The sequence below is a fragment of the Mustela putorius genome, unplaced genomic scaffold (genome assembly GCF_011764305.1).
Source record: "Mustela putorius furo isolate JIRA1106 unplaced genomic scaffold, ASM1176430v1.1 tig00003834_pilon_pilon_pilon, whole genome shotgun sequence".
NCBI lineage: Eukaryota > Metazoa > Chordata > Mammalia > Carnivora > Mustelidae > Mustela > Mustela putorius.
Window position 1 is genome coordinate 115,132,377 of NW_025421987.1, and position 22,717 is coordinate 115,155,093.

General features: G+C 37.7%; 2 protein-coding genes across 3 annotated transcripts in view; one reads left to right on the plus strand and one right to left on the minus strand.

Annotated features, from left to right (window-relative positions):
• The window catches only part of RAB5A (RAB5A, member RAS oncogene family), a 28,774-nt gene extending 27,331 nt beyond the window's left edge, over nt 1-1,443 (plus strand). For both annotated transcript variants that reach the window (XM_004779891.3, XM_045088954.1), the window contains exon 6: nt 1-1,443. In XM_004779891.3, the coding sequence (XP_004779948.1) occupies nt 1-116 (116 nt within the window). In that variant the 3' untranslated portion in view covers nt 117-1,443.
• Nucleotides 1,211-21,788, minus strand: PP2D1 (protein phosphatase 2C like domain containing 1). Its single transcript, XM_045088953.1, has 3 exons — nt 21,618-21,788; nt 14,273-15,336; nt 1,211-2,430 (listed from the first exon to the last, which is right to left on the minus strand). The coding sequence occupies exons 1-3, from the start codon at nt 21,644-21,646 to the stop codon at nt 1,631-1,633; spliced, it is 1,893 nt and encodes a 630-aa protein (XP_044944888.1). The 5' UTR covers nt 21,647-21,788; the 3' UTR covers nt 1,211-1,630.
• Between the last annotated feature and the right edge of the window lie 929 nt (nt 21,789-22,717).

Consider the following 22,717-nt stretch of genomic DNA (forward strand, 5'->3'; position numbering starts at 1 on the left):
CTAAAAAGTTGCCAAAGAATGAACCACAGAATCCAGGAGCAAATTCTGCAAGAGGAAGAGGAGTAGACCTTACTGAACCCACGCAGCCAACCAGGAGTCAGTGTTGTAGTAACTAAACCTCCAGTTTGAACTTGCTGGAATTTTCTTCTGCTTCCTAAATGTTAATGACAGTGGAATTGGAGCATTTAACCAGCCCAGTATGACTTCCAAAAAGAAGAGACTTATGATAGAGTCAAGTTTCTAATACAGAATTATTTTAAGTGTTTTGAACTTAATTTTTAATAACATGCATGTGACCCTCTGACTAATGTTTCAGAAGTAGAAGGGGGGAATGAGAGCTGTGCGTGTACGCTTGTTTCCTTGGACGGTTAGGGAATCATTTCTCGTCACCAGGGATAGAGTCAAAGGATGATGTAAACCCACAGTTAACCAGCCACTTCTATGTAAAAGATTTGGAACTTATTAATTTGGGCTTTTCAAAAACAGTCTTTTTTTAGAAGGAGGTTCTAAAAATATTTATGCTTAGCTACAGTATTCAGGCAACTGGTAATTTCTTAGTATGCATATTTAAAATGTACATTCCACATTTTAACAAGTTAACCACAAGAAAACAGTCCCACATCTTCAGGGGGGAAAACACGAACATTAGTGGTATCTAAAGTATAGCCAGTCCTGATATTTTTAGTGGGGTTAAAAAAAAGTCAAATGTAACCTCATCTTGTTTTAAGAGTATGAATACTGATAAATGCATCTTAATGGATAGTGTTCCCTTCAAACAGGTGAGCTCTTCAGCAGAAGTGGAACGAACCAGGTGTCTGTGATTTCTGTTTAATCACTGCTAGCCATTACATAGGTTTTATTGTTTGGGGGAAGGGAGGGAGCTTTTGTTCCCTTTGGACATAATATAGTCAATGCACTAACAATTATGTACATTCAAACTTGATTATTTTAAATTCGATCTTCAGCTGTACTGTAAATAGGGTACTGCACTGTAGTCTCCATATATGTTTATTACTTTCATGTAATATTTAAGAATTACTTAAAAGTATACAAAATGTACAGTTACTAAAACAGCTAATTTTTCCTTTTCTCTCCCTTTGAAAGGAAGGGGCTTCTGTTGTTCCTACATGGCTTAGAACCATAATAAACAATGTACCAGTAATTTGTAACATAAGTATTGCAGTATGTTAGTAACAATCTTGCAGGCTTGTTTTCCAAAGTTCATTTTATTTTGATCAGTTCAGTATATTGCACTAATTGTTCTAGGTATTTTCATTATATGAAATCTACCATGTGTCAGAGATGATTTAATCTATTTAAGTGTTGAACTGCTAGCAGAACTTGTACATTACAGTAATTCAGAATTAGTAAGGAAAACAGTTCACCAGTGTTTAGTTTTATATTGAGGTGCTCAGGTTGGAATAAAGTGGTATAAAAAAGCAAGTACTTGTTTTTCTCTTTTTTGGCATGGAACAGTGAACATATATAAATGGTGTTATGTAACTTAAAATATGCTTTTATAGTTTCTTTAATACAGTCTTAAAAATTATTTATGTGGTATTGAAATATCCTAATATCTGGTTCTTTGAAGAATTGTCTTTACATTTTTATACTCTTGATAATTGGAACTTTATCTTTTGTCAGTCAGAAACTGATACTCAATTCCCTTGAGAAGTATTACCATGACTGTAATGTTGTCTCTGGAGCCAGCCACTAAAGCAGCACTTACAAGTTCATGGCTAATATATTTGGCTGCACCTTCATAGAAACTTTCAGTGCATGGTTCTTTTTCACTTGAATTTTTGGACACTTCATCTACACTGGTTGGTCCATTGATTACTTTCTCACTGTAAAGATCATGATTACTCATTTCTGGTAGAAATCTTTGTTCATTTTTAGGGTTAGAACATGTTGAATCAAACAAATTTTCCTTTGAATTTATAGTTGATACACCTTCTGTAGATTCAGGTTTATACTGAAACAATATATGTATATTACTTTCTGATACAGAATTGCTTGGTTCATAGATTGGGAAAGGTTCTTTGGATGGTAAAGATTGATTTTGTGTGTTAGAATAATAGGCTTCTTTATATACTTGAAATATTGTCATTGCCAGTGCAGTGACTTCCTTTGTATCCAAAACTTCCCAGAGTCCATTAGTAGCTAAGATAAGGAATTGGCATAAGTCATCAATAGGGACAGAGATCGTTTGAGGTGCTGGTATAATAGATTTTTTCAGTTTGAGATTTCCATGAAATCCAAGTCCTCGTGTGGTTTTTATTTGCCCTTCTAGGAGCCCATATGGTTCATTTGAACTGATCATTGCTCCATTCTGAAGTAGTCTTCTTCTTTCGGTTATGTTTCGTGTAGTGTGTTCTTTGGTTATGCAAAAGCCTCTTCCATTTCTGCATAAGATTGCTTGTACATTACCTAGAAGATTATTAGAAAAAAATTGATCTTAGAAATTTAACAGCCAATTGTATCAAAATATGCTGTTAATTTTATTCTGTGTTTCAGTGCATAAGTAGAAAGGCCATTTTAAAATATTTTTTATGTAATGTGAAATACTGATAATATTAGGTGACTTACGGTAATTAACATTTGAAACTGAGAGGCCTGTTTATCCCTCATTTTTTAGTAACTTGGTGTTTAAAATGCTGCACTTAATATTAAAATAACTAAAACTACAAATACAAAATAACCATTAATTTTTTTATGAAACAGCTTCTGAATATTTTATAGAGCCAAGAGTTGAACTTTTTTATGACCAGCTTATATTCTTATAGAGTAGACATTTTTAAAATCTTTAAATAAACGCCTTTTTAATTAAAAACACAAGCATTGATTTTTTTTTTAAAAAGTGGAGTTTGATAGTTTTGTACCTGGTAAAACTTAAAACTTAAGCACATTATAGGTATGGGCAATGAAGAAAATTATAATGCCACTGTTAATGTCAGTCTTACTAGTTTCATGTTGTGTGATTAAAAAGAAATTAAGTCAATTAGCCCTGTAAAGAAAAAAAATGTATTATTAATGTATTACATGGATAATAGCTAGCCAACATTAAATTAAACCCTTTGATTAAAAACTGAAGTCTTAAAAGTTGATTGTAGTTTATCATGGTTCAGATGAACTTGTGATGTGTGCTTCATTGAAATCATTAAAAAATCTAAACATAATCTGAACAGATTAAGGGATGGTTGTACTACTGAAACTAACTTTGGTTTATTAAAAATTTTTTTAGTTTATTAAGAAAATAATTTTCCCCAAGTTTTCAGGAACATGATTGTATATTCAAGCATAAGCAAGTTTTTCTTGATAAGGAATCATTGTTTATAAGAGGGTATATAAATTATTCTGAGATGGAGTTTGAATGATGTTTGAATATTACAGTACCTTTGAGAATTAAAATCCCTGGGATCATGCAAAATTTACATTAGAATATCTGGTTTCAAGCATGGTACTATACCTGGAATCTGAATTTTGTTGCTACAGGGGTTCAATTCTAATCCTGTTTTTGAGGTAAAGAAATTGAGATTTCAGAAGGCTAAAGTCTACCCAACTATAGTATGGTTGGACCTAAAGAGTTTAAGTTGATGAAGCATCAGTGTCAGACATAGGCTGAACCTGTTGGCTCATTAAGTAATGGGAGTTCAAAAGATACTGGTTTTTGTTTTTGTTTTTAGTTTGTTTATTTGTCAGCTCACAAGCAGGGGAAGTAGCAGGCAGGGGGAGAAACAGGCTCCCCACTGAGCAAGAAACCTGATGTGGGACTCTATCCCAGGACCCTGGGATAATGACCCCAGCTGAAGGCAGATGCTTAACCAACTGAGCCGCCCAGGCGTCCCTGGAAAATGTTTTTAAAACCAGAGAACTGTATAAGTGATAGTCCTAAAAACTACATGACCTCTTACTTTTCTGTAGTTTGGTTATTATTTTGTATTAACTTGTCTTCTGGTCATTTTACTTCAACTCTGCAGAAGATAAATTGGTAAAATAATTCTTGACTTTTGCTGAGTTGTAAATTATTACTGTACCAGCAAAACAGCATGGATTGGTAATGAACATGCCACCTGGGTAATCAGATGTTCCGTTAGGAGGACATATGATTCAATACCTCTTTTAAATTTCTTTCTTTTAAATTTCAGAAAATTTCTGTTATGTGTGTGTACATAAACTAGAAATAGTTGCGACCATAGCTCTGAAAACACAGGGGACATTATTTGGCTCAGAATAGTTAAATGGACTGATTTTGTAAATGTTTTATTTGCATGCGGCAATTCAAAGACCACTAAGCAAAAGAAAAAGTACTGTTCTTCTGTTGTATGATTGGAAAATAATTTAATACAATTATGTTGTTACAGTGAAAAGTGGTAAACTGGTATCTTTATTTTAGTTGCCTCTGCAGAAATTGGTAAGCATAACCTTATGCACTATTTGCCTTTTTTTTTTTTTCCATTTCCCAGTTGCTCATTAGATGTAGGAAATGTCATTTTGGTTTATTTTACTGTTGTGAACATCCCTTGGACTGAGTACAATAGAACTTCTAGAAGAAGGGTCATTAAATTCTGGTTGCTCTTTTCACTCTACCATTTACTTGCTGTCTGGCTTTGAGTTAGTTGACAGTTTGTTCATCCTGGTGTAAATGGAAATAGTGCCTTCTGAATAATTCACATCCTTTCCTATGTGAATGGTACATGAAGAAAAACGTGAGAAAGAGGTGCTTACTCTACTCAACTATTCATGCATAGTCCAAGAAGTAGAGGGTAAATAAGATTCAAGCCTTGGAGGAGTACTGTTGGGACAAACAAGAAGGAAAATTGTTATGTGCAGAGTTAATAATTTTTTCTTGTTGCCTGAGCCTACGTTGCATATGCTATCAGCTGCAAGTGGAATTGTTGAAAGCAGATGACTACATTAAACTGAAAGTTAAGAGACTAATGAACAAAAAGTCCCAAGGAAGAGGGGAAATTGGAGGAAGATTTAAATAACACTGTGTCCACGTGTCTGGGGAACCGAAAGGGGAAAGAAACAGTTCATGACAATTTAAAGCCCGGCTTTTTTTTTTTTTTTTTTTTTGGTCGGAGTGAGCGAGCACAGGCAGATAGAGTGGCAGGCAGAGGGAGAAGCAAGCTCCCCGCTGATGGACTCGATCCAGGATCATGACCTGAGCCAAAGGCAGCCGTTTAACCAACTGAACCACCCAGGCATCCCAAAGACTGGCTTTAAAGAAAGGTTCCTGTAACATCTCGGGAGGGAATGAGAATAGACAGTGAGCTGATCTGAAGACTCTTATACAAAAGTTTCTGTGAATCTGGACATCAGTACTTCAAATTCCTAGACAAAGTTACCAGCTTCAGCAGTTTGGAGAGATTGTGCCCTTCAGAAAGTATTACCAGAACAAAAGTGGAACAGGATTACTGTAAGAGGTACATTAATTATACGGGGATTAGAAAAACTGCTTTGAGATGATACTTAACCCTTTTCAAGATGGTATGTGTAGTCAGGCAAAGTATTCCTTATACAGAGAACAATGATGTGACTGCCTCCTGCACTTAATTGCTGGATTATCTTCAACTTGTGAAAATGAAGAGTACTCCTGTAAACTTTGGAGTGACCTTAGAATCATGAATTCTAGATCTGAATGGGCAAGATCAAGATTTTTTTTTTTTTTTTCAGATAAAGCCACTCACCATTAAAGATAATGGGAAAATTTTAAAAAAAACTGGAGGAAAATGGAAGAAAAAGTATTTGTAGAGGAAGAAAAAGAAACATATCTGGGATGCAGGAGTGCCCAGAAATAGCTTGGTTTGGAAGAAACAGTGTGGAGAATTGGAAACACTTGGGAGTCTGACACACTTGGTTGGGCTTTAATTCCAACTTGATGTCTGTGTGACCTTCATTTAGTCACTTTTATTTCCCTGAGTTGAGTTTTCTACCTGCAGTGTTATTTTTTCATTGTTACTGTGAAGATTTAAGAAGGTGATTTTAATAAGTTGAAACTTGATAAAGGTTTTTGTTTTTTTTTTCCTTTGGGTTCCATGAAGGGGAAAGCAGGAGAAGAGAGGCAATCCAAAGATTGAGATGAAGCTATAAATACTTGATTTCAGACACATTTACAAAAAACCTTTTAATTCTTATGAAGTAGATTAATGGGTTTAAAGTAGTAAGGAGCAATAACTTAGAGCTTGAGAAATGAAATAGTTATTGGGGAAAGAAAAAGCAATTGAGGAGGAGCATGGACAAACAGGAAATTGAAACTGAGGTGTACCTAAATTGGAAGCGTAATGAAATTATGTGAATGAAGTCAGGGAAACAACTTATATCCAGTTTTTCTGCAAGACTAATTTTGGCAAGAAAGGCTGAATTCGTATGCATGGGCACCAGGTTTATGACTCTACTGTTGATCAGTATGAGAGCCTTGCTGATGGGGAGCCAGTTTTCATCGATTATTTAAAAGATCCCTTTGTTCATTTTGTAAGCTGTATGACCATGAAACTCAAATGCACTATTGTACATCTAGAGCCTAACAATATATGAGTTCACCACCAACATAACCCAGAAAAAGAGAGGGAAGGTAAAGCATATAAAAAAGTCAGGGTTATTTAAGAATATGGTTGGTTACCTGGGTCGCCTGTGTGGCTCAGTTGGTTAAGCAGCTGCCTTCGGCTCAGGTCATGATCCCAGCGTCCTGGGATTGAGTCCCGGGTCGGGCTCCTTGCTCGGCAGGGAGCCTGCTTCTCCCTCTGCCTCTAGCCTGCCACTGTGTCTGCCTGTGCTTGCGCTCTGTATCCCTCTCTCTCTCTCTCTCTAACAAATAAAATCTTTCAAAAAAAAAGGATATGGTTTCTTTTCCTGCATAGAGTAAGGTGATTCTGGAATTATTATTTTAGAGATTTTATTTGTTTTAGAGATTTTATTTAATTTGTCAGAGAGGGAGAGGGCACAAGTAGGGGGAGTGACAGGCAGAGGGAGAAGCAGGATCCCTGCTGAGCAAGGAGCCCAATGTGGGACTCTATCCCTGAATTAGGTTTTAAAGAAAAATGATGGAACTGGAAATAATTATCAGAAACTACTTTTGTTTTCTGTCCAATGAGCTCATTCTAGATCCAGAGACCAGTCATAGCTTTCCCAATACTTTTCTACTATTCACAATTCCTTAATTGCTGACCACCTCAAGCTCCTGTCTTTCTCTTCTCAAGGTTACCAAGTGATTATTTTAATACAGCCTCAAGGTAAGGATACGCATGTTTTAAATACGTAAGAAGAATGAAGCTCACCAATTATGTAAGGTTGCATCACTAGTACAAAAGTAGTTTCTGGGGCCTCATTGAATGGAATTATTAAGAACAAATAGGTACTGGGGCGCCTGGGTGGCTCAGACTCTTGGTTTCCATTCAGGTCATGATCTCAGGGTCATGAGATAGAGACCCACATCAGGCTCCACACTCAGCACAGAGTCTGCTTGAGATTCTCGCTTTCCCTCACCTTCCTCCAATGCCCCCTCCTCCCACTCTTGTGATCGGCCTCTCTCTAAAATAAAGTCTTAAAAAAAAAAAAAAAAACGAGGGGCACCTGGGTGGATCAGTCATTAAGCATCTGCCTTCGGCTCAGGTCATGACCCAGGATCCTGGGGTCAAGCCCCAAATCAGGCTACCTGCTTCTCCCTCTCACCTATCCTGCTTGTGTTCCTTCTCTCGCTGTGTCTCTCATTGTCAAATAAAATACTTTTTTAAGCCCCAGATATGTACAAACTAGACAGATACTGAATAGATAAAGTAAACCACTCACATACCAGTGCCCATTTACCATCCCAGAAATCCTAGGGCACCTGGGTGGCTCAGTGGGTTAAAGCCTCTGCCTTTGGCTTGGGTCTCAGGGTCTTGGGATTGAGCCCCGCATTGGGCTCTCTGCTCAGCGGGAAGCCTGCTTCCCCCTATCCCTCTGCCTGCCTGTCTGCCTGCCTCTGCCTCTGTCAAATAAATAAAAATCTTTAAAAAAAAGTTGTAAAAAAATTGTCTTAAATCTGTTCTGCCTATACTCTATAAATGAAACAACAAAGCCTGGATGAAAGTGCGTGTATTCAGTTTATTGAATATTTTAAGCCCACTATTGAGACCTACTGCTCAGGAAAAAGATTCAAAATATTACTGTTCATTGACAATGCAACTGGTCACCCAAGAGCTCTAATGATGTACAACAACATTATTTTCATGCCTGCTAACACAACATCCATCCTGCAGCCCATGGGTCAAGGAGTCGAGTTTTGACTTTCAAGTCATTAAATACTTCTATGAAATTATAGCTACCATAGATAATTATTCCTCTGATAGATCTGGGGAGAGTAAGTTCAAACCTAGAAGGGATTCACCATTCTAGATGCCATTAAGAACATTAATGATTCATGGGCAGAGGTCAAAATATCAACATTAACATTCAACATTCCAGCCTTCATGGATGACTGCAGATATGGTGGAAATTCAAGACAACTAGTATTAGAAGTGGAGGCTGCAGCTGGGACTGTGTAACTGCAGTCTCCTGATCAAACGAAATGGATGACGAGTTGCTTCTTACGGATGAGCAAAGAAAGTGTTCTCTTGATATGGAATCTGATCTACTCCTGGTGAAGATGCTGTGAAGATCACTGAAAGGATGACAAAGGATTTAGAATATCACATGAACTCAGTTGATAAAGCAGTGACCGGGTTTGAGAGGATTGACTCCAATTCTGAAAGAAGTTCTATGTGGGTAAAATATTAACAGTGTCACGTGCTACAGAGAAATCACTCATGAAAGGAAAACCAATGGATATGGCAAACTTTATTATCTTAAGAAATTGCCATAACAACCATCACCCTGATCTGCCAGCAGTCATCAGCATCAAGGCAAGACCCTCTACTTGCCAAAGGTAACAACTCACTATTGAGACCTCAGATGATAAGCATTTTTTAGCAATAAAATACTTTTCGTTAGTGTGTGCATACTGCCTTTTTAGACATAATGCATTTCATGCAATAGACTACAATACAATGTGATCATAACTTACAGGCACTGGGAAACAAAAATTCATCCGACTTGTTTTATTGCAGTATTTGATTTATTGTGGTAGTCTGGAACCAAACTTACGATACCTCCTAGGTATGCTTGTATAAAAAGAGACAAGTTCATATATATATATATATATATATATATATATATATATATATACACACACACACACATATAAACAAAAAAGTCAGAGGGAAGAAATAAAATTATGCTGTTGTAAGGTTTTTATTCTATATGTAAAGTGGTATATATCATTTGATGGTAGACTCTGAGAGGTTAAACTTAAAAAGTTGTATAACAAAGAGTTATAGCTAACAACCTAACAAATGAGATAAATAGGAATAAAGAGATCAATTCAAAATAAGGTAGTAAAAGAGATAATATACAACTGTGTTATCAACAAAGAAAAGAATAAAGTTGGACCCCTACCCCATGACATATACAGAATTAATTCAAAATGGATAATAGACCGGAATGTAAGAGATAAAACTATAAATCTCTTAGAACAAAATACTGGTATAAGTTTCTGTGGCCTTGGTTTAGGCAATGGTTTCATAAGCGACATCAAAACTACAAATATCAAAACAAAAAAGTTGATAAATTGGATTTCATCAAAATTAAAGTTTTTGCTTCAGAAGATAAGTATTAATTATCAATTAATAATTATTATTTATTTATTTATTATTAAGTATTTCCTAACCATACAACTGGTAAGGGACTTGTATTCAGAATATAAAAAAGAATCTTGCAACTCAATAGATAAGTAACCCAATTTAAAAACGGGCAAAAGATTTAAGTAGACATTTCTCAAAAGAAGATATTCAAATGACTAGTAAGCACATAAAGAGATAGTCAACATCATGAGTCAACAGAAAAGTGCAAATCAATACCACTTCATACCCACTAAGGTGGCTAGAATCAGAAATACAGCATTGGGATAATGTGTAAAAATTAAAACCCTCATAGGTTACTGGCAGGAAAGTGAAACGGTACAGCCTTTTGGAAAATAGTTTGGCAGTTCCTCAAATGGTTTAGTGTAGAATTACCTTAGGACCCAGCAATCCCACTCCTGGGTATATACCCAAGGGAGTGAACACATGTCCATACAAAAACTTATGTACAATGTCCATGCCTGCATTCTTCATCATAATAGCCAAAAATTAGAAACAACTCAGATGTTTTTCAACTGAATAAATGGATAAGAAACATACAGCATAATTATACAGTGAAATATTACCCAGCAACAAAAAGAAGTACTCATGCCTGTTACAACACGGATGAACCTTCAAAACATGCAAAGTGAAAGAAGACAGTCACAAAACGGCCCAAATTCTATGATTACATTTATTGGAAGTGCCCAGAATACGGATATGTATAGAGACAGAATGTAGATTTGTGGTTGCTTGGACCTGGAGAAATGGCAGGTTAGAGAGCTGATTTCTAAAGGGTACTGGGTGTCTTTTTAAGAGGACAAAAATGTTCTAGAACTGACTATGGGGATGGTTGCACACATCTGGGACCGCACAATTTACATGGGTGAGTTGTGTGCTTTGTGAGTTATATCTCAATAAAGCTATTAAAAATAAAAACACTGGGAGAGACAAAGGGATCAGATAAGAATCCTTTATGTTTCTAAGGAACTAGTGTGGTTAATTAGAAATGTAAAACTTATGGTTTATTTAAGGTTAGGAAAAAAGTATAATTATGTATTCTGTATAAATATATTTGTTAGTGTTTTGAATCTATGAGGATTAGTTGAAATAAAATAGAGCACCAAATGAAACTATAAAATGAAACATAAATGGGAAACATTAAGAATAAAAAAGTCTAGAATGTCAGTTTGGAAATATTTTTTCCCACATGCATGAATTCAAAATTTATTCAGTGGCTTCATTACTGCACTCATGTTTCATTATATAGTGAGGTTTTTGTTTTGTTTTATTTAATTCCTGAGTTGGGATGGCCCTGGTATTTTACAAATTTAAATAAATTTGTACAGGAAATACCGAAAAATACAGGAAAGGTAAATTCCCGTGCTATAATTATAGGTCTTGTTATAGAAAATACAACATATGCTCTTGATAAATTTCTGTGAAAATTTACTTTTTGTAACCGATTTAAATCATTTTCTCTCAGGAGCAATCACGACCTCCTTTTCACAAGTTGGAACTTTTCCCTACATATTTGTCTCTATTAAAATAAAGGATGCCTAAATGAAAAGAGTTTAACACAATTATGTAAGCCTGAAAATTTAGATCCAACAAATGTCTGACCTGGAAATGAGAACCAGCCAAACAGCAGTGATCCTGGAAGTAGTGAATCATAGGAAATTAGACATTTAATGATAGTGTCTCTTCACTGTCTCATAATTCTTCCTTCAATTTTACAAGACCCTGATGTATTATGACATTTTCTTTTTTTTAAGATTTTATTTATTTGACAGAGAGAGACACACAGAGAGAGGGAACTCAAGCAGGAGGAGTAGGAGAGGGAGAAGCAGGCTCCCCGCTGAGCAGGGACCTGACGTGGGGCTTGATCCCAGGACCTTGGGATCATGACCTGAGCTGAGGGCAGACGCTTAACTAAACCACCCAGGCACTCCCATAATGACATTTTCTAATGGAGGTCCCACGTCCAAGAATATGGGTCCCCAGAGTGGTGTAAAATCTGAAAACTGTGCATGAAGTAGAACTGCTCTGAAGCCATCTCAGCATAAAGTCTGAGAAATGACAAAATTCTGAGGAACCTGGCATTGGACTTGGCTTTGTGATCTTTGTGATTATCTGGTTTTGGTTCGGAACCATCTCAGACACATCCCACTTGCTGGGACCCAGCCTCCTCTGGTTGTGGAAGCAATTCCCTTCAGATGCAGCATGACATAGTGGGCTTGATTCCCAGCTCCAATACCTACTACCTCCGAGACCCTGAACAAATTATCTCACCTCTCTGAGCTTCTAATTTCTCATCTGGAAAAGTGGGGTAACAACACTTAGATATAAAGGGGGAAGTGGGAGATAGAACAGATGTTTAAGGGTCCAAACTTGGAGCAAGTAGTAAATCCTGGAGATCTAAAGCACAGTATAGGGAATATCGAGAATACTGTGTTATAATCACCAAACTTGCTGAGATGAGAATTGTTTCAACGACCAAAAAGAAATAATTATGTAACATGATAGAAGTGCTAATTATCACCCAAACGGAAATATTACAATATATAAATATCATATAAATATACTTTAAACTTGTACCATGTTATATGTCGAATGCACTTAAAAAAAATACTTAGAAGATATGAGGATATCTTTAGACACCAGGGTTCTCATAAGACTAAATGAAAACTTGGGCTATATTCCCTATTCAATAAGTGGACACATTAATAATAACTCTAGGGCAGGGGCATCTGGGTGGCTCAGTTGGTTGAGCATCTGCCTTTGGCTGAGGTCATGATCTCAGGATCCTGGAATCCAGCCCTATTTCCGGCTCTGTGCTCAGCAGGGAGTCCGCTTCTCTCTCTCCCTTTCTCTCTCTGTGCTGTCACTCACTCTCAAATAAATAAAAAAAATCTTAAAAAAATAATAACAATAACTCTAGGGATGCTTGGATGGCTCATTCAGTTACACGTTTGCCTTCAGCTCAGGTCATGATCACAGGGTTCTGGAATCAAGTTCTGTATTGGGCTCCTTGCTCAGTGGGGCACCTGCTTCTGCCTCTGTCTGCCACTCTCTCTGCTTGTGCTCTCTCTCACAGATAAATAAAATCTTTAAAAATGAAATAAAATAATAAATAAACTGTCCTTGTTTATCAAGCACCTGGGTGTCTCAGTGGTTTAAGCATCTGCCTTCGGTTTAGGTCATGATCCGGTCCCACATCAGGCTCCCTGCTCAGCTGGGAGTCTGCTTCTCCCTCTGTCCTTCACCCTGCACATGCTCTCTCTTGCTCTCTCAAATAAATAAATAAAATCTTCAAAAAAATAATAACAACTCTATACAGGGGCACCTTACTGGCTCAGTCAATAGACCATGAGATTTCTTTCTTTCTTTTTTTTTTTCAAAGATTTTATTTATTTATTTGACACAGAGAGAGAGATCACAAGTAGGCAGAGAGAGAGAGGAGGAAACAGGCTTCCTGCCAAGCAGAGAGCCAGATGTGGGACTTGATCCCAGGACCCTGAGATCGTGACCTGAGCCGAAGGCAGAGGCTTAACCCACTGAGACACCCAGGTGCCCGACCAAGAGATTTCTTGATCTCAGGGTCGTGAGTTTGAGCCCCACAGTGGGGGTAGGGTTTACTTAAAAATAATAATAATTCTTTTGATGAGAGTGGTACCTGACTAAGCATCTCATGGAACTCAGCTTAACTTTGCTAAAAATGTTTTACTTATGGGCTTTCCATTTTGGCAACCTCCTAAGGTAGAACTTTAGCCCTAAAAGGATTGCTTCTTGAAATACAATTTTAAAAACACAGCCAAATGTTTGAGAAGGGAATGTATACTCATAAACTTATAAGTATAGGCACAAGTAAAGGCACAAACTATTGTTTTCTCTAAAATTAAATTGATACTACTTTGCCCACTGAGCACAAGTGACCTATTCCAAATGTGTTATCAGAATAACTGACCAGTTTAAACGACCAGACTTGTAACAATCCTCAAAAAACTTTCCATTCTCCTGAAAAAGGGAAGTATGGGAAATGTTTTATGTTTTATTCAGATCTAAGCAAATGTCATATGTTTGCTTTGCCTTTATCTACAGCTATATTGGTACCCCATTTAGAAAATTTAATGTTTTGGTCAAATTATTACATATATGTTCCTTCTTGGGGAAAAAAAATTACAATTATTTTTGTACCTGCAATCTGCATCTAAAGTGTGGTTCTTGGATGCCTGGGTGGCTCAGTGGATTAAAGCCTCTACCTTTGGCTCAAGTCATGATCCCGGGGTCTTGGGATGGAGCCCTGCATTGGGCTCATTGCTCAGTGGGGAGCCTGCTTCCTCCTCTCTCTCTCTCTCTCTGCCTACTTGTGATCTCTTTCTCTGTGTCAAATAAATAAAATCTTAAAAAAAAAAAAAACTGTGGTTCTTGATCATTTCTTAGTCAATGGAATTTCAAGAGATTAGTAAGTCACTAAATCATAGGTCACTAAATAGCTCCAGAAGCAAGAGGAGTTTTGCTGCCAGGGATAAAAAATAACTATAAGGTGTAATGAGACTACTCCATGTACATACCAGTGTTTGCAATATGGAGTACTCCAGACATTATTCGTGGCATCATCTGGGAAGGGAAACTCTTTGCCAAGTCATCAGCTTTATTGATTTTCCAGTTCTTTTCAGTACAGGGTTTTTTAATATTGCCTTCCAATATACAAGTAACTACGGAACAGCCACTCCATCGAACCCTGGACACTTCATTCCTTCCAAGACGTAAAAGCCTGTCCATTCTCCAAAAGGCTTTCGCAAAGGCTTTGTGTATGTTTTCATACTCACATTTCAACTTTTTTCTCTTTTTCTTTATGGAGGAAAAAAGTTCTTCTATAGCTATGTATTCTTCCCTAAATACCGTGTGAAAGGATTTGATTACATTTTGCTCTTCAGGAGTCATTTGGTAGGAAGGATCAAATCTGGAAAGTTGATGGAGAAGTAAAACTGGGAGTTCCATTGAAGTCAAGCCTGCTGCTGAAGCGCCATGATGTCCATCAAACAAACCAAAAAAACACACATCAGGTTTATTGCCAAAGTTATTCACGACAGTGAATTTATCATTCATGTCAGCTTTCCATGTAGAATTTCTGTCTTCACAAATGGCTACACCTTTAATCAATCCATGACAGATTGCTTGAGAACATATGGAACTCCTGTGAATGTTATCAATGATCTTATAGTATGCTGGTATTTGTTTCTTCCAAAGTAGTTCAAAAGCATTATTAATGCTCTGGAGGACTTTTTCAGTGAATATAGAACATGACAATAGTTTAGTGATCATAAACTGTCTCTCAATGGAAACCAGTGGAAGTGTTGGTTTCTTTGTACTTATCCATTGAAACCCCAGGGTGGCCAGAGCCACATGCTGCTTTTTATGGAGGAAAACATCAGGTAGATCAATTTCGCGCTTGCATATGGAACAGGGAACTGTCATCGGTTGGTCATGCTTCTCTTCATGGTCTTCAGAGTCTCCTGATGGTCTGTCCTTCTTCTTCCTTCTAGAACACCTTCTTCTCAATGAAAGTGAGATGTCACTTTCTGATTCAAATGTTGATTTTCCCTCATTCCATTCCCTTGATTTCCAAAACACTCTGCAAACAGGACAAAAGATATTGACATGCCATGAATAACACATTGAAAGCTTTTTTCTTTTTTATGTTTATTTATGTATCATAGAATTGGAGAGAGTGAGCACCTGGCAGGGGCAGAGGGAGACAGTCTTCCAGCAGATTTCCCACTGAGCACAGAGCCCCACTCTGGGCTTGATCTCTTGATCCGTGAGATCATGAGCTAAGCCCCAACCCCAAGTGGACAGTCAGGCACTTATCCCACTGAGCCACCCATGTGCTCCAACACATTGAAAGTCCTTGCAAGCAGACCCTTGTCTTTGCAATTTGTTTTAGGTTCTCAAAACTCTATGCGGGCCTACTACTGAATATTCTGATGCACCTGTCTATCATTCCTAAAAAAAAAAAAAAAAAAAAAAAAAGATGCACAAAAAGTGCTCAAAAAATTGGTGATTGAACTTTGTATGCCTGAATAAAATTGGGCAAAGTCTCTACGAAGTCAACTAGAAATCTAAGAACAAATACTCAGAGAAATCAGCACAAGCTGTATCCCAGGCATGTGAAGGTTTATGCTTGAAAACTAGCTATTTGATTTAAAATTTCAGCATAATTATTTTTGTACTCCATTTTATCTTGCTGAAAATACTTTTTTTTCCCCCTCCTTAAAGGTTTCACAGGAAAATGAATAGGAGGGATGCCTGGGTGGCTCGATCGGTTAAGCATCCAGCTTTTCTGGCTTTGGTCATGATCTCAGGATGGGGGGATTGAGCCCTGCATGAGGCTCTGTCAGCTTGAGATTCTCTCCCTCTGCCTGCCTCTCGACCCCTCCCCCTGCTGGTGTACTCTCTCTAAAATAAATAAAATCTTTATTTTTTTAAAAGAGTTTATTTATTTATTTGACCGACAGAGATCACAAGTAAGCAGAGAGGCAGGCAGAGAGGGGGAAGCAGGCTCCCTGCTGAGCAGAGAGCCCGATGTGGGGCTCCATCCCAGGACCCTGAGATCATGACCTGAACAGAAGGCAGAGGCTTAACCCACTGAGACACACAGGCGCCCCTAGTTAGTAGCTTTAAATGTTTATGATATGTGACATGTTAACTTTAACTCAACTTCATGTAAGTTATATTTAACTTCAACTCAACTCACAGAAGTTGTATTTGATCTTAGTACATTGAATGTGTTAGATATGCCTACAACAATAAGAATGTCTGAGGCCCGTAGGGACTTGGAATATTCCAAGCATAGTAACAGGTATTCAAGAATGCTTATAGTTGTTAAAATAAGAAATGAATATATTTAGTCCTGATGACAAAATAGTATCTCTGAGCATAAAAGTAATACATAATCATTTTTAAGTTCAAGACAGGAAGACAAACTAGAAATAAAAGAGCTTTCACCTTTTTTCTCCAGTCTCACCCCTACCTCCCAAATCCCAGTCTTGGTTAGTGGCCTGTTATCTATCTTTTGAAATATGTATATATAATATATACTATAATATATTAATAATATATGTGTCATTTTATAATGATCATATATCAATAATATATATTATATATTTTCTATATAAGTATTATAATTATATCACTTATATAATGTGTTATTATATTAAACATAATAATTAAATATATAATAATACATTAATAGTATTAACATAACTTACATAAATATACTTACCTATAAAATATATCTGTCATCTTTTCTGAAATGTAAATTTTGTAGACCATCCTAAAATCTGCCATTATTACTCAATACTAAGTCATGGTCTCATACTGAAAGTTTGAATATGGACAGACAAAACAATATACTATGAACAATGTAGAGTTTGGATTTTAAAAAAAGAACTGTCTTAAAAAAAAAAGCCTGTCGTCACTTAGAAATTACATAGCCTTAGCCAAGTTATTAAGCTTCTCTGAACATCTGCTTTCTTATCTGTAAATGAACACAATTATTTATAGCATCAAATGAGATAAATGGTGAAGCAATTGGCAATAGGGGATGCTCGAAAACTGCCTGCACCTTCTACTCTAAGCAAAAAGGGACACTTAGGACTGAACCAAATTAAAACATATCACATGACATGAACACATGAAATTGTAACGCTTAGAGGAAAATATATTCTATATAAAACTAATTTTAATGGGGCGCCTGGGTGGCTCTGTGGGTTAAAGCCTCTGCCTTCAGCTCAGGTCATGATCCCAGGATCCTGGGATGGAGACCTGCATCGGGCTCTCTGCTCAGCCGGAGACTGTTTCCCTTCCTCTCTCTCTGCCTGCCTCTCTGCCTGCTTGTGATCGCTGTCTGTCAAATGAATAAATAGAATCTTAAAAAAAAAAACAAACCTAATTTTAAAAAAATCAGTAAGTCAATGGGAATCTTTTTTTTTTTTTAAGTGATCTTTACACCCAATATGGGACTTGAACTTACAACCCTGAGATCAAGAATTGCTTTACTGACTGAGCCAGACAGGTGCCCTGGGTGAGGATTTTTTTTAATAGCAGTACCTGAATCTGAGTGTTTGAGAATTGTGTTATATGTATTTATTAATATGTTGTGGTAAACTGTATATATCATTGCCTTACTACAATGATTACTCTAACAAATAATAATAAACTGGACACATAAAACAGAACACAATTTAGGGGCACCTGACTGGCTCAGTTGGAGGAGCCTGGGACTCATGATCTTGGAGTCCTGAGTTCATGCTCCACGTTGGGTGTAGAGATTAAATAAATAAAGACTTAAAAGAAAATGGAACACCATTTTGAGAAACTTATGTAAACTAAAAATAAGTAAAGCAATACGATAGCTATAGAAAATACGCAAATAGGCAAATATCTTTAAGATTTTTTTCCCAGTAGAATTTTCATTCTATATGCTATGCAAAAGTCTTATATCTAGCGATGAAAATTTTCTATGATAAATGATAAATAAGATGGTGTAATTGGCAATGGGCTTTAGCAACCTTCATTTATGGCTTACATATAGCAATATGATTTAAAATTAAACAAGCAAAGCTCTGAAAATTTTAAAATGTTTTGCTGCTTTCTTTATTTGTATTTAATTCCCTGAAGGGCACAACTGTACTGAATATAGCTACTCATTTATATTGTAAAATTTTATCTACAAATTTCTTTTTTTTTTTAGATTTTACTTATTTATTTGACAGAGAGAGGGATCACAAGTAGGCAGAGAGGCAGGCAGAGAGTTGGGGAAGCAGGTTCCCCGCTGAGCAGAGAGCCTGATGCGGGCTCGATCCCAGGACCCCGGGATCATGACCTGAGCTGAAGGCAGTGGCTTAAACCACTGAGCCACCCAGACACCCCTATTTACAAATTTCCACCTCATAAATGCTTCTGAAAATATTAGCATATTTGTAGGCCTTCCTGGCTTTGCCTCAACAACAAATTTTTGTGTGTGTCTTTTTAAACAGAAAAAATTAAAACTACACAAAAATAGAAGAGTATAATGGGCCCCCATATGCCCACCACCAGCTTCAAACATTATCAATATTTTTCCATTCTTGTTTCAACTTTGTCTTATTTCATTCTATTATCTTTATCTTTAAAAGCAAAAACCAAAATTATATCAATTTCACTGATAAACACTTCAGTCTCAAAACCAAATTTGATCAGCCTCCATTCACTTCTTTTTTTTTTTTAAGATTTTATTTATTTATTTGACAGACAGAGATCACAAGTAGGCAGAGAGGCAGGCAGAGAGAGAGGAGGAAGCAGGCTCCCTGCTGAGCAGAGAGCCCGATGCGGGGCTCCATCCCAGAACTCTGGGATCATGACCTGAGCAGAGGCTTTAACCCACTGAGCCACCCAGGCACCCCCTCCATTCACTTCTTCAACACCTACGCCAGGCCACCTACAGTGAGCACATGTTGCTAAAGACACACAGACAGGTGAGGCTTGAAGCTTCGAGGGGAGGAGTCTGCAGAGCCATTCATGTGCTCATGCAAAGAATTAAACAGGTCAGATGAAGTCCAGGACAGTGCCCACCCAGGGACCTAACCCCTCATCTAGCTATGAGTGGCATCACGACACCTGAGAAGCCTACCCAGAAAAACTCACAGTGGAGAGAGATCAACAGGAGGGGTCCAAGGCAAATTCAAGGGAATGACCAGTTAGCAGGAGGAAGGAGGAAGAGGACCCAGGGAAGGAACTGGACAGGCAAGCAGAGAAGTATGGAGAGAAATGAGTACTGGCAAAGCTATTGAGCTCTTTTGGCTAAAATGTATTACAAATATTTTTATTTGCTATTATTTGGCAATGTTCATGTAAAGGTTGCAGTTTTCCTGAGGCTTGATGAACTGTTGGGACAATCTATAAGGCACACTACTACTGTCATTTGACTTAGAGTCAATCTTTTACACCAGAGGTTTATTTTCTTGTGTATGGGGAATAGCCATAGTACAGTTCTCTCTCACATGAAGCTATGCTTAGAGTGTAATGTGTCTTTCATTCAGTCAACAACTACTTGAGTGTCTGCAATATGCTAAGTACTGTTTTATTTGCTGGGGATACAACAGTGAACAAAACAGGCATGGTCTCTGATGAAGCTTATATTCTGATACAAAGGCAATACATAAAGGAAACATGTATACCTGTAATACCAGGTGGGGGTAAGTACTAACATGAAAAACAGAGGGGCACCTGGGTGGCTCAGATGGGTTAAGCCTCTGCCTTCGGCTCAGGTCAAGATCTCAGAGTCCTGGGATCAAGGCCTGCACTCATCGGGGAGCCTGCTTCCCCCTCTCTCTCTCTGCCTGCCTCTCTGCCTACTTGTGATCTCTCTCTCTCTCTGTCAAATAAATAAACAAAAATATTAAAGAAAGATAGAAAAACAAGGCAGAATAAGAGTATAGAGAGGGATGGAAGCCCTCTTTTGTATAAGGTAGTCAGAAGAATATATCATTTCCTCATATACTTAGTCTAACAGGAAGCCACGATTTCATTTGATAACTAAGAAAGTGGAGGAAAAAGAACATTGCAGATAAAATTGTTTATTGACTTACAGATGGCAACAGACACATGAAAAGATGCTCAACGTTAGAGAATGCAAATCAAAACCACAATGAGATAGATATCACCTCGCACCTGTCAGAATGGCTAAAATCAAAAACACAAGAAACAGCAGGTGTTGGCGAGGATGAGGAGAAACAGGAACCCTTGTTCCTGTCGGTGGGAATGCAAACTGCTGTGGCCACTGTGGAAAACAGTATAGAGGACATTATTTACAATAGCCACATTATGAAAGCAGCTTAAATGTCCATTGATAGAGAAGTGAATAAAGAATATCCATATATAGATATAAATATTACTTATAAATATTACATACTTATAGATATTACTTATATTACTTATAACCATATATATGGATATTACACACACAAACACATATATATGTATATGTATGTATATAAAACTTGGGATATTGGGATATTACTCAGCCATAGAAAATGAAATCTCGCATTTGTATGAACATACATGGATCTGAAGAGTATAATGATAAGTGAAGTGAGTCAGATAAAGATAAATACCACATGATTCACATGTGGAATTTAACAAATGAACAAAGGAAAAAAAGAAACAAACAAAAAAACAGACTCTTAAGTATAGAGAATAAATCGACAGTTACCTGAAGGGCGGTGAGGGAAACAGGTGGGATCTTTCACAGAGTCCCACCTCCTAGACTCTCCCTGGGATCCTATTTGTCTGTCTGTGGCCTTGATCATTTACACTGGGATCTGATTTACTGACTTAGGGAATCTGCCAAATAGTTTTCAGCCTCTGCCCGGGAGGGTTATCAAGTGTGTTCAGCCTGAGCGACCCGTGAGTGTTCTGGTTTCTTACAATTGTGTTTTCTTTCTCATCAAACTTGTATACAAACAAGCAAAAAAAAAAGGGGGGGGGGAGGGGGTTAAGAGCACATTTATCATGATGAGCTCTGAGTAATATACAGAACTGCTGAATCACTGGGGGGCCTGGTGCAGTCAGTTAAGCTTCTGACTCTTAATTTCAGTTCAGGTCATGATGTCAGGGTTGGGAAGTCAAGCCCCAGGGTCAGGCTCTGTGTTCATTGTGGAGTCTGCTGGAGATTCTGACTCTTCCTCCGCCCCTCACCCTGCTCATGTTCTCTCTCTCTCTCTCAAATAAATAAATAAATCTTTACCAAAAAACCTGTTGAATCACTACATTGTACACCTGAAATGAATGTAATACTGTACGTTAATTACACCTGAGTTTTTTTTTTTAATGTTCATTGACTACATCTGTCATCCAATAGAAATGAAAATTTACCTGAAAGCACTATTAATTTCCTTGCTCATTTGGAATTGTTACCTCCCTTAGCCTTCTCTTTACCACCTTTCCCCAGTCTCTGCTCCTCCAACTTGGATAGTAATGGTGATGGCTGGAGGTGGTTATGATGGTGGTCGCAGGGGGCGTTGTCCCACAGATGTGATGGGAGACCTCTCCACATGGAATGTTCACGACATCACCTGGAACCTCGGTCAGAACTCTCTTTATGATTCTGAAGGACTATGAAGGAGGAAGGGCAAAAACTGTATTCAGTAACAAACCTGTGCTTGAAATTTCAAAAAGGAGAATCATTCATTAAATATACTGTCTTATGCCTCCATCCTAGGATTAAAAAATAAGAGGAGGGCCTATTCAGTTGAGTTTTTTTCTTGTAAGTATGGCACTTTCAAAATACTGATTCCAGAAGGCTACGCTTAATGTATACACCAATTCTCAGTCGGTGGAGGTAAGGTATCTCAGGCCGTCCCTCCAGGAGGCTGCCTCCTACCTGCCCTGCAGGGTCTGCCCACTCCATCTCGCTGCCCTACGTCATTATCTGACTCCTGGACCTTGTTTGAACTGTCTTTTTGTTTCTTGAGATTGTCTTCACTCCTGGCCAATACCTTTAGTTCCTAGGCTTATAATCCAAAACTGCATTCCACCCTCTCACCCCAGGATGGATTCAAACTAAAGTTCTAGAGCAATTTGTTTGCATATTGAAGAAATTTAGACAAGACAACAGCTTACTAGACATTTCCGTGGGGATGTTTTACAGCCAACTCAAAGTTAATATGTCCAAAATGGAAATCACTACATTTCCTCCAGAATCTCCTAGCATTACCTTGATTAAGCTGGAAACTGTTTCACAGAATCCTCTTCCCTGTGTGGTTCCAGGTTAGAGTTGGCCAAGACAGGAATTTGGAAGCACCATATCCGAATGCCATCATGGTTCAGTGAGATGACCAGTAGATGCAGAGATGCCTGGCAGGTTCCAGCTGGTCCTGGCTCCCTCCACTTCACCTCCAGCTCTTCCTCTTGATGGAAGGCCTTCTTGACAGCTCTCCCTTTCCATCTCCTCCTCCCCCTGTTTGTGCTCTCTC

Bases quoted from the DNA above. Each gene is read 5' to 3' on its own strand.
- PP2D1 (XM_045088953.1), bottom strand. From the start codon at position 21,646: ATGAGCAAGGAAATTAATAGTGCTTTCAG. The intron at 15,337-21,617 runs GTAAATTTTCAT...TCCTGTTTGCAG, and splicing joins GAAATTAATAGTGCTTTCAG to AGTGTTTTGGAAATCAAGGG. The intron at 2,431-14,272 runs GTATGTACATGG...ATAATCTTCTAG, and splicing joins ACTCCATATTGCAAACACTG to GTAATGTACAAGCAATCTTA.